The sequence below is a fragment of the Oncorhynchus gorbuscha genome, linkage group LG05 (assembly GCF_021184085.1).
Source record: "Oncorhynchus gorbuscha isolate QuinsamMale2020 ecotype Even-year linkage group LG05, OgorEven_v1.0, whole genome shotgun sequence".
Taxonomy (NCBI): Eukaryota; Metazoa; Chordata; class Actinopteri; order Salmoniformes; family Salmonidae; genus Oncorhynchus; species Oncorhynchus gorbuscha.
In genome coordinates, this window is record NC_060177.1 from 94,645,010 (window position 1) to 94,657,345 (window position 12,336).

The following is a 12,336-nucleotide window of genomic DNA, read 5'->3' on the forward strand; positions in this document are numbered from 1 at the left end:
TCAACAAGACAACATGCTAGGACTGTCCTCAACAAGACCACACATTAGGACTGTCCTCAACAAGACAAAATATCAATTAAGAAAGCGGAAGAAAAGTCAGTCAACGAACGGCATGTCGATCAAAATATGCTTTTCCACAGCTCCAGGACCAAGCTGCCACTTGCCATGTCTCTCACCTCAATAAACAGTAATCAATTCAGCTGATCACCTCATAAACGTCAATCAATTCAGCTGATCACCTCAATAAACAGTAATCAATTCAGTTGATCACCTCAATAAACAGTAATCAATTCAGTTGATCACCTCAATAAACAGTAATCAATTCAGTTGATCACCTCAATAAACAGTAATCAATTCAGCTGATCACCTCATAAACGTCAATCAATTCAGCTGATCACCTCAATAAACAGTAATCAATTCAGTTGATCACCTCAATAAACAGTAATCAATTCAGTTGATCACCTCAATAAACAGTAATCAATTCAGTTGATCACCTCAATAAACGGCAATCAATTTGGCTGATCAAGACTCTTGGCTAACTGTTGTGGCCTGCCATTCGGCCTGCCATTCTCTAAAACTATTTTCCGGACACAGTCACAGTCTTCACTCTATCTTCTTTCACATTTTTGCAGACATACAGTAGTGACCGTGGCGTTGCACCAAGCACCACGCTCTACCATCGGAGCCACACGGGGCAGGGTAGACTTACGTACGTTGTCACAGTCGTCACAGTCCGGTAGGCCAGCTTTCTGAATGGACCTCTTGACCTCCAGAGAGAAGTTCTCAAACTCTGGTTTGACCGTCCGGAGCAGCGTGACTGTGTTGAGGGCAGAGTACGCTTGTCGCGCCTCACTGTCGTGCTTATCCCCTCGCTTCCACGAGCCGTTGCCTAGGAGACCATACGAGGAGAGAGAAAAAAGTGGTGAAATTGCTAACATGTTGAAATGTTTATCTACTAATGTCTGTCACCATGTAGTGCGACACTGGACCTAGAGATATTTGACCCTGCTGGTCATTTATGAACATTTGAACATCTTGGCCATGTTTTGTTATAATTTCCACCCGGCACAGCCAGAAGAGGACTGGCCACCCCACATAGCCTGGTTCCTCTCTAGGTTTCTTCCTAGGTTTTGGCCTTTCTAGGGAGTTTTTCCTAGCCACCGTGCTTCTACACCTGCATTGCTTGCTGTTTGGGGTTTTAGGCTGGGTTTCTGTACAGCACTTTGAGATATCAGCTGATGTACTGATGTACACCATATAAATACATTTGATTTGATTTGATGTATATGGTATGCAGGTCTGGACCTACAGATGTATATGGTATGCAGGTCTGGACCTACAGATGTATATGGTATGCAGGTCTGGACCTACAGATGTACATGGTATGAAGGTCTGGACCTACAGATGTACATGGTATGCAGGTCTGGACCTACAGATGTACATGGTATGCAGGTCTGGACCTACAGATGTATATGGTATGCAGGTCTGGACCTACAGATGTATATGGTATGCAGGTCTGGACCTACAGATGTATATGGTATGCAGGTCTGGACCTACAGATGTATATGGTATGCAGGTCTGGACCTACAGATGTATAGGGTGTGCAGGTCTGGACCTACAGGTGTATATGGTATGCAGGTCTGGACCTACAGATGTACATGGTATGCAGGTCTGGACCTACAGGTGTATATGGTATGCAGGTCTGGACCTACAGATGTACATTGTATGCAGGTCTGGACCTACAGATGTATATGGTATGCAGGTCTGGACCTACAGATGTATATGGTATGCAGGTCTGGACCTATAGATGTACATGGTATGCAGGTCTGGACCTACAGGTGTATATGGTGTGCAGGTCTGGACCTACAGATGTACATGGTATGCAGGTCTGGACCTACAGATGTACATGGTATGCAGGTCTGGACCTACAGGTGTATATGGTATGCAGGTCTGGACCTACAGATGTATATGGTATGCAGGTCTGGACCTACAGATGTATATGGTATGCAGGTCTGGACCTACAGATGTATATGGTATGCAGGTCTGGACCTACAGATGTACATTGTATGCAGGTCTGGACCTACAGATGTATATGGTATGCAGGTCTGGACCTACAGATGTATATGGTATGCAGGTCTGGACCTACAGGTGTATATGGTATGCAGGTCTGGACCTACAGATGTATATGGTATGCAGGTCTGGACCTACAGATGTATATGGTATGCAGGTCTGGACCTACAGATGTATATGGTATGCAGGTCTGGACCTACAGATGTATATGGTATGCAGGTCTGGACCTACAGATGTATATGGTATGCAGGTCTGGACCTACAGATGTATATGGTATGCAGGTCTGGACCTACAGATGTACATGGTATGCAGGTCTGGACCTACAGGTGTATATGGTGTGCAGGTCTGGACCTACAGATGTATATGGTATGCAGGTCTGGACCTACAGATGTACATGGTATGCAGGTCTGGACCTACAGGTGTATATGGTATGCAGGTCTGGACCTACAGATGTACATGGTATGCAGGTCTGGACCTACAGATGTACATGGTATGCAGGTCTGGACCTACAGATGTATATGGTATGCAGGTCTGGACCTACAGATGTATATGGTATGCAGGTCTGGACCTACAGATGTACATTGTATGCAGGTCTGGACCTACAGATGTATATGGTATGCAGGTCTGGACCTACAGATGTATATGGTATGCAGGTCTGGACCTACAGGTGTATATGGTATTCAGGTCTGGACCTACAGATGTATATGGTATGCAGGTCTGGACCTACAGATGTATATGGTATGCAGGTCTGGACCTACAGATGTACATGGTATGCAGGTCTGGACCTACAGATGTATATGGTATGCAGGTCTGGACCTACAGATGTATATGGTATGCAGGTCTGGACCTACAGATGTATATGGTATGCAGGTCTGGACCTACAGATGTATATGGTATGCAGGTCTGGACATACAGGTGTATATGGTATGCAGGTCTGGACCTACAGATGTATATGGTATGCAGGTCTGGACCTACAGATGTATATGGTATGCAGGTCTGGACCTACAGATGTATATGGTATGCAGGTCTGGACCAGATACAGCAGGTCTGGACCTACAGATGTATGGTATGCAGGTCTGGACCTACAGATGTATATGGTATGCAGGTCTGGACCTACAGATGTATATGGTATGCAGGTCTGGACCTACAGATGTACATGGTATGCAGGTCTGGACCTACAGATGTATATGGTATGCAGGTCTGGACCTACAGATGTATATGGTATGCAGGTCTGGACCTACAGATGTATATGGTATGCAGGTCTGGACCTACAGATGTATATGGTATGCAGGTCTGGACCTACAGATGTACATTGTATGCAGGTCTGGACCTACAGATGTATATGGTATGCAGGTCTGGACCTACAGATGTATATGGTATGCAGGTCTGGACCTACAGATGTATATGGTATGCAGGTCTGGACCTACAGATGTATATGGTATGCAGGTCTGGAACTACAGATGTATATGGTATGCAGGTCTGGACCTACAGATGTATATGGTATGCAGGTCTGGACCTACAGATGTATATGGTATGCAGGTCTGGACCTACAGATGTATATGGTATGCAGGTCTGGACCTACAGATGTATATGGTATGCAGGTCTGGACCTACAGATGTACATGGTATGCAGGTCTGGACCTACAGATGTATATGGTGTATGCAGGTCTGGACCTACAGATGTATATGGTATGCAGGTCTGGACCTACAGGTGTATATGGTATGCAGGTCTGGACCTACAGATGTATATGGTATGCAGGTCTGGAACTACAGATGTATATGGTATGCAGGTCTGGACCTACAGATGTATATGGTATGCAGGTCTGGACCTACAGATGTATATGGTATGCAGGTCTGGACCTACAGATGTATATGGTATGCAGGTCTGGACCTACAGATGTATATGGTATGCAGGTCTGGACCTACAGATGTATATGGTATGCAGGTCTGGACCTACAGATGTATATGGTATGCAGGTCTGGACCTACAGATGTATATGGTATGCAGGTCTGGACCTACAGATGTACATGGTATGCAGGTCTGGACCTACAGGTGTATATGGTGTGCAGGTCTGGACCTACAGATGTATATGGTATGCAGGTCTGGACCTACAGATGTACATGGTATGCAGGTCTGGACCTACAGGTGTATATGGTATGCAGGTCTGGACCTACAGATGTACATGGTATGCAGGTCTGGACCTACAGATGTACATGGTATGCAGGTCTGGACCTACAGATGTATATGGTATGCAGGTCTGGACCTACAGATGTATATGGTATGCAGGTCTGGACCTACAGATGTATATGGTATGCAGGTCTGGACCTACAGATGTACATTGTATGCAGGTCTGGACCTACAGATGTATATGGTATGCAGGTCTGGACCTACAGATGTATATGGTATGCAGGTCTGGACCTACAGGTGTATATGGTATTCAGGTCTGGACCTACAGATGTATATGGTATGCAGGTCTGGACCTACAGATGTATATGGTATGCAGGTCTGGACCTACAGATGTATATGGTATGCAGGTCTGGACCTACAGATGTATATGGTATGCAGGTCTGGACATACAGGTGTATATGGTATGCAGGTCTGGACCTACAGATGTATATGGTATGCAGGTCTGGACCTACAGATGTATATGGTATGCAGGTCTGGACCTACAGATGTATATGGTATGCAGGTCTGGACCTACAGATGTACATGGTATGCAGGTCTGGACCTACAGATGTATATGGTATGCAGGTCTGGACCTACAGATGTATATGGTATGCAGGTCTGGACCTACAGATGTATATGGTATGCAGGTCTGGACCTACAGATGTATATGGTATGCAGGTCTGGACCTACAGATGTATATGGTATGCAGGTCTGGACCTACAGATGTATATGGTATGCAGGTCTGGACCTACAGATGTATATGGTATGCAGGTCTGGACCTACAGATGTATATGGTAGTCAGGTCTGGACCTACAGATGTATATGGTATGCAGGTCTGGACCTACAGATGTATATGGTATGCAGGTCTGGACCTACAGATGTATATGGTATGCAGGTCTGGACCTACAGATGTATATGGTATGCAGGTCTGGACCTACAGATGTATATGGTATGCAGGTCTGGACCTACAGATGTACATGGTATGCAGGTCTGGACCTACAGATGTATATGGTATGCAGGTCTGGACCTACAAATGTACATTGTATCAGCTCAGGAATTTGAACCAGCAAACCTTTTGATTATAGACCCAACGCTCTAACCGCTAGGCTACCTGCCACCCCACCATCACTGTGTACAGCTGAAGTCACCTTAGCCAAATACATTTGAACTCAGTTTTTCACAATTCCTGACCTTTAATCCAAGCAAAAATTCCCTGTTTTAGGTCAGTTAGGATCACCACTTCATTTTGAAATGTCAGAATAATAGTAGAGAGAATTATTTATTTCAGGTTTTGTTTATTTCATCACATTCCCAGTGGGTCAGAAGTTTACATACACTCAAAAAGTATTTGGTAGCATTGCCTTTAAATTGTTTAACTTGGGTCAAATGTTTGGGGTTGCCTTCCACAAGATTCCCACAATAAGTTGGGTGAATTATGGCCCATTCCTCCTGACAGAGCTGGTGTAACTGAATCAGGTTAGTAGGCCTCCTTGCTCGCACAAGCTTTTTCAGTTCTGCCCACAAATGTTTTATAGGGTTGAGGTCAGGGCTTTGTGATGGCCATTCCAATAACTTGACTTTGTTGTCCTTAAGCCACTTTGCCACAACTTTGGAAGTATGCTTGGGGTCCTTGTCCATTTAGAAGACCCATTTGCGACCAAGTTTTAACTTCCTGACTGATGTCTTGAGATGTTGCTTCAATATATCCACACAATTTTCCTCCTCATGCAGCCATATATTTTGTGAAGTGCACCAGTCCCTCCTGCAGCAAAGCACCCCCTGAACATGATGCTGCCACCCCGTGCTTCACGGTTGGGATGGTGTTATTCGGCTTGCAAGCCTCCCCCTTGTTCCTCCAAACATAACGATGGTCATTATGGCCAAACAGTTATATTTTTGTTTCATCATATCAGAGGACGTTTTTCCAAAAGTATGATCTTTGTCCCCATGTGCAGTTGCAAACCGTAGTCTGGCTTTTTAATGGCGGTTTTGGAGCAGTGGCTTCTTCCTTGCTGAGCGGCCTTTCAGGTTATGTCAATATGGGACTCATTTTACTGTGGATATAGATACTTTTGTACCTGTTTCCTCCAGCATCTTCACAAGGTCCTTTGCTGTTGTTCTGGGATTGATTTGCACTTTTCACACCAAAGTACGTTCATCTCTAGGAGACAGAACGTGTCTCCTTCCTGAGCGGTATGACGGCTACGTGGTCCCATGGTGTTTATACTTGTGTACTATTGTTTGTACAGATGAATGCGGTACCTTCAGGTGTTTGGAAATTTCTCCCAAGGATGAACCAGACTTGTGGAGGTCTACAAAAAAAATGTTCTGAGGTCTTGGCTGATTTCTTTTGTTTTCCCATGATGTCAAGCAAAGAGGCACTGAGTTTGAAGGTAGGCCTTGAAATACATCCACAGGTACACCTCCAATTGACTCAGGCTAATTGACATCATTTATCAGAAGCTTCTAAAGCCATGACATAATTTTCTGGAATTTTCCAAGCTGTTTAAAGATACAGTCAACTTAGTGTATGTAAACATCTGACCCACTGGAATTGTGATACAGTGTATTATAAGTGAAATTATCTGTCTGTAAACAATTGTTGGAAAAATGACTTGTGTCATGCACAAAGTAGATGTCCTCACCGACTTGCCAAAACTATAGTTTGTTAACAGGAAATTTGTGGAGTGGTTGAAAAATGAGTTTTAATATATCCAACCTAAGTGTATGTAAACTTCCAACTTCAACTGTATATGTAGGTTAGTGTTGCCATATCATCATGAATGTATATATACTGAACAAAAATATAAACGCAACATGCAACAATTTCAAAGATTTGACTGAGTTACAGTTCATATAAAGAAATCTGTCAATTTAACTAAACTGATTGGCGTTTTTGGGATACCGATTGGTGCAGAGGTCTAAGGCACTGTATCACAGTGCTATAGGTGTCACAACAGAGCCTGGATCGATCCCAGGCTGTATCACAACTGATCGGGAGTCCCATAGCGCAGCGCACAATTGGCCCAGCGTTGTCTGTGTTAGGGTTTGGCTAGGGTAGTCCGTCATTGTAAATAAGAAACTGACTTGCCTAGTTAAATACAGGTAAAATAAAACATTAATTAATTATTATCTATGGATTTCACATGACTGAGAATACAGATATGCATCAGTTGGTCACAGATACCTTTAAAAGGAAGTAGGGGTGTGGATCAGAAACCCAGTCAGTATCTGGTGTGATCAGAAAACCAGTCAGTATCTGGTGTGGATCAGAAAACCAGTCAGTATCTGGTGTGGATCAGAAACCCAGTCAGTATCTGGTGTGGATCAGAAAACCAGTCAGTATCTGGTGTGGATCAGAAAACCAGTCAGTATCTGGTGTGGATCAGAAACCCAGTCAGTATCTGGTGTGGATCCGAAAACCAGTCAGTATCTGGTGTGGATCAGTAAACCAGTCAGTATCTGGTGTGATCAGAAACCCAGTCAGTATCTGGTGTGGATCAGTAAACCAGTCAGTATCTGGTGTGGATCAGAAAACCAGTCAGTATCTGGTGTGGATCAGTAAACCAGTCAGTATCTGGTGTGATCAGAAAACCAGTCAGTATCTGGTGTGGATCAGAAACCCAGTCAGTATCTGGTGTGGATCAGAAACCCAGTCAGTATCTGGTGTGGATCAGAAACCCAGTCAGTATCTGGTGTGGATCAGAAACCCAGTCAGTATCTGGGGTGGATCAGAAACCCAGTCAGTATCTGGTGTGGATCAGAAACCCAGTCAGTATCTGGTGTGGATCAGAAAACCAGTCAGTATCTGGTGTGGATCAGAAACCCAGTCAGTATCTGGTGTGACCACCATTTGCCTCATGCAGCGAGTCACATCTCCTTCACATAGAGTTGATCAGGCTGTTGATTGTGGCCTGTGGAATGTTGTCCCACTCTTCTTCAATGACTGTGCGAAGTCGCTGGATATTGGTGTGAACTGGAACACGCTGTCGTAAACGTCAATCCAGAGCATCCCAAACATGCTCAATGGCTGACATCTCTGGTGAGTATGCAGGTCATGGAAGAACTGGGACATTTTCAGCTGCCAGGAATTGTGTACAGATCCTTTGCAACATGGTCTCATGCTGAAACATGAGGTGATGGCAGTGGATGAATGGCACGACAATGGGCCTCAGGATCTCATCACGGTTTCTCTGTGCATTCAAATTGCCATCGATAAAATGCAATTGCGTTCACTGTTCGTAGCTTATGCCTGCCCATAACCCCAACACCACCATGAGGCACTCTGTTCACAACGTTGACATCAACAAACGTGGTCTGCGGTTGTGAGGCCGGATGGACGTTCTGCCAAAATCTCTAAAACAACGGAATGAACATTCAATTCTCTGGCAGCAGCTCTGATAGACATTCCTGCAGTCAGCATGCTAATTGCGCTCTCCATCAAAACATCGCATTGTGTTGTGTGACAAAACTGCACATTTTAGCATGGCTTTTTTTTCTGTCCCCAAGCACAAGGTGCACCTGTGTAATGATCATGCTGTTTTATCAACTTCTTGATATGACACACCTGTCAGGTGAATGGATTATCTTGGCAAATTAGAAATACTCACTAACAGGGATGTAAACAAATTTGTGCACACATTTTTATTTGTTTTGCGTATGGAACATATATTTATTTCCAGGTTATGAAACACTTTAATTAGTTGCATTTATATTTGGTTCAGTGTATATGTAGGGCTGGGAGTAGTGTTACCATAAGATGTGGAGTTGAAGAGTTCGATGTTGAAGAAGATGTAGCTGCCATTAGTGAGCCTCCGTCGATGAGCAGCTAGCATGATGTCTCGGACGATGTCAGCTCCCGCACACATGATAACAACTGGAAGAGATCAACATGAAGGAACCAGTGTTATACCTCAACCCGTTTCAACAAGACTAGAAGACATGAACCAGTGTTATACCTCAACCCGTTTCAACCAGACTAGAAGACATGAACCAGTGTTATACCTCAACCCGTTTCAACAAGACTAGAAGACATGAACCAGTGTTATACCTCAACCCGTTTCAACCAGACTAGAAGACATGAACCAGTGTTATACCTCAACCCGTTTCAACAAGACTAGAAGACATGAACCAGTGTTATACAGACTCAACCCGTTTCAACCAGACTAGAAGACATGAACCAGTGTTATACCTCAACCCGTTTCAACCAGACTAGAAGACATGAACCAGTGTTATACCTCAACCCGTTTCAACAAGACTAGAAGACATGAACCAGTGTTATACCTCAACCCGTTTCAACAAGACTAGAAGACATGAACCAGTGTTATACCTCAACCCGTTTCAACAAGACTAGAAGACATGAACCAGTGTTATACCTCAACCCGTTTCAACCAGACTAGAAGACATGAACCAGTGTTATACCTCAACCCGTTTCAACAAGACTAGAAGACATGAACCAGTGTTATACCTCAACCCGTTTCAACAAGACTAGAAGACATGAACCAGTGTTATACCTCAACCAGTTTCAACCAGACTAGAAGACATGAACCAGTGTTATACCTCAACCAGTTTCAACAAGACTAGAAGACATGAACCAGTGTTATACCTCAACCAGTTTCAACCAGACTAGAAGACATGAACCAGTGTTATACCTCAACCCGTTTCAACAAGACTAGAAGACATGAACCAGTGTTATACCTCAACCAGTTTCAACCAGACTAGAAGACATGAACCAGTGGTATACCTCAACCAGTTTCAACAAGACTAGAATACATGAACCAGTGTTATACCTCAACCAGTTTCAACCAGACTAGAAGACATGAACCAGTGTTATACCTCAACCAGACTAGAAGACATGAACCAGTGTTATACCTCAACCCGTTTCAACAAGACTAGAAGACATGAACCAGTGTTATACCTCAACCCGTTTCAACAAGACTAGAAGACATGAACCAGTGTTATACCTCAACCCGTTTCAACCAGACTAGAAGACATGAACCAGTGTTATACCTCAACCAGTTTCAACCAGACTAGAAGACATGAACCAGTGTTATACCTCAACCCGTTTCAACCAGACTAGAAGACATGAACCAGTGTTATACCTCAACCCGTTTCAACCAGACTAGAAGACATGAACCAGTGTTATACCTCAACCCGTTTCAACAAGACTAGAAGACATGAACCAGTGTTATACCTCAACCCGTTTCAACAAGACTAGAAGACATGAACCAGTGTTATACCTCAACCCGTTTCAACAAGACTAGAAGACATGAACCAGTGTTATACCTCAACCAGTTTCAACCAGACTAGAAGACATGAACCAGTGTTATACCTCAACCCGTTTCAACAAGACTAGAAGACATGAACCAGTGTTATACCTCAACCCGTTTCAACAAGACTAGAAGACATGAACCAGTGTTATACCTCAACCCGTTTCAACCAGACTAGAAGACATGAACCAGTGTTATACCTCAACCCGTTTCAACAAGACTAGAAGACATGAACCAGACATGAACCAGTGTTATTCAACCCGTTTCAACAAGTGTTATACCTCAACCAGTTTCAACAAGACTAGAAGACATGAACCAGTGTTATACCTCAACCCGTTTCAACAAGACTAGAAGACATGAACCAGTGTTATACCTCAACCAGTTTCAACCAGACTAGAAGACATGAACCAGTGTTATACCTCAACCCGTTTCAACAAGACTAGAAGACATGAACCAGTGTTATACCTCAACCAGTTTCAACAAGACTAGAAGACATGAACCAGTGTTATACCTCAACCCGTTTCAACCAGATCAAATTAAATCAAATCAAATGTATTTATATAGCCCTTCGTACATCAGCTGATATCTCAAAGTGCTGTACAGAAACCTGTACCTACAAGACTAGAAGACATGAACCAGTTTGACTCCTCAACCAGTTTCAATAAGACCAGAAGACATGAACCAGTTTGACTCCTCAACCAGTTTCAACAAGACTACAACTACATGACAAATGACTTTTTTCTTAAAGCTGGAGTGGAAATGGAGCATCCCACTGGGCACATCCGGTCATTTCAACGTGGAAATGGAGCATCCCACTGGGCACATCCGGTCATTTCAACGTGGAAATGGAGCATCCCACTGGGCACATCCGGTCATTTCAACGTGGAAATGGAGCATCCCACTGGGCACATCCGGTCATTTCAACGTGGAAATGGAGCATCCCACTGGGCACATCCGGTCATTTCAACGTGGAAATGGAGCATCCCACTGGGCACATCCGGTCATTTCAACGTGGAAATGGAGCATCCCACTGGGCACATCCGGTCATTTCAACGTGGAAATGGAGCATCCCACTGGGCACATCCGGTCATTTCAACGTGGAAATGGAGCATCCCACTGGGCACATCCGGTCATTTCAACGTGGAAATGGAGCATCCCACTGGGCACATCCGGTCATTTCAACGTGGAAATGGAGCATCCCACTGGGCACATCCGGTCATTTCAACGTGGAAATGGAGCATCCCACTGGGCACATCCGGTCATTTCAACGTGGAAATGGAGCATCCCACTGGGCACATCCGGTCATTTCAACGTGGAAATGGAGCATCCCACTGGGCACATCCGGTCATTTCAACGTGGAAATGGAGCATCCCACTGGGCACATCCGGTCATTTCAACGTGGAAATGGAGCATCCCACTGGGCACATCCGGTCATTTCAACGTGGAAATGGAGCATCCCACTGGGCACATCCGGTCATTTCAACGTGGAAATGGAGCATCCCACTGGGCACATCCGGTCATTTCAACGTGGAAATGGAGCATCCCACTGGGCACATCCGGTCATTTCAACGTGGAAATGTGACTAATTTTTGGTTGAGACGTTGACCAATGAGATTTTCTACTTTTATCCACCTACTCAAAAAGACAGCCAGAAGGTTGTTGAATTTCTAACAGTCAAATGACCTGGATTGCAGGTGAAATTACGTAAAAAATATATCGTGTAAATAAGTGATCGATGCTGTTGGTCAGATTATTATAGAAAATGTGAAGATTTGTACCTGCGACATTTGCCGTCTATCTTGAACATGTTTTATGATTGAAGAAACGTATAG

The 12,336-nt window shown here is 44.1% G+C and overlaps 1 protein-coding gene across 4 annotated transcripts in view; it reads right to left on the reverse strand.

The window, feature by feature from the left end:
- LOC124035329 (atrial natriuretic peptide receptor 3-like) overlaps positions 1-12,336 on the reverse strand; it is a 71,760-nt gene that overhangs the window by 33,835 nt on the left and 25,589 nt on the right. For 3 of the 4 annotated variants that reach the window (XR_006838721.1, XM_046348801.1, XM_046348800.1), the window contains exons 2-3: positions 8,989-9,111; positions 714-889 (exon numbers count right to left, since the gene is read on the reverse strand). Coding sequence is in view for 3 of the 4 variants with exons in the window: in XM_046348801.1 (XP_046204757.1) it covers positions 714-889; positions 8,989-9,111 (299 nt within the window). In the remaining variant the exon portion in view is untranslated. The remainder of the gene's footprint in view (positions 1-713; positions 890-8,988; positions 9,112-12,336) is intronic. The other variant, XM_046348802.1, reaches the window with a different exon arrangement.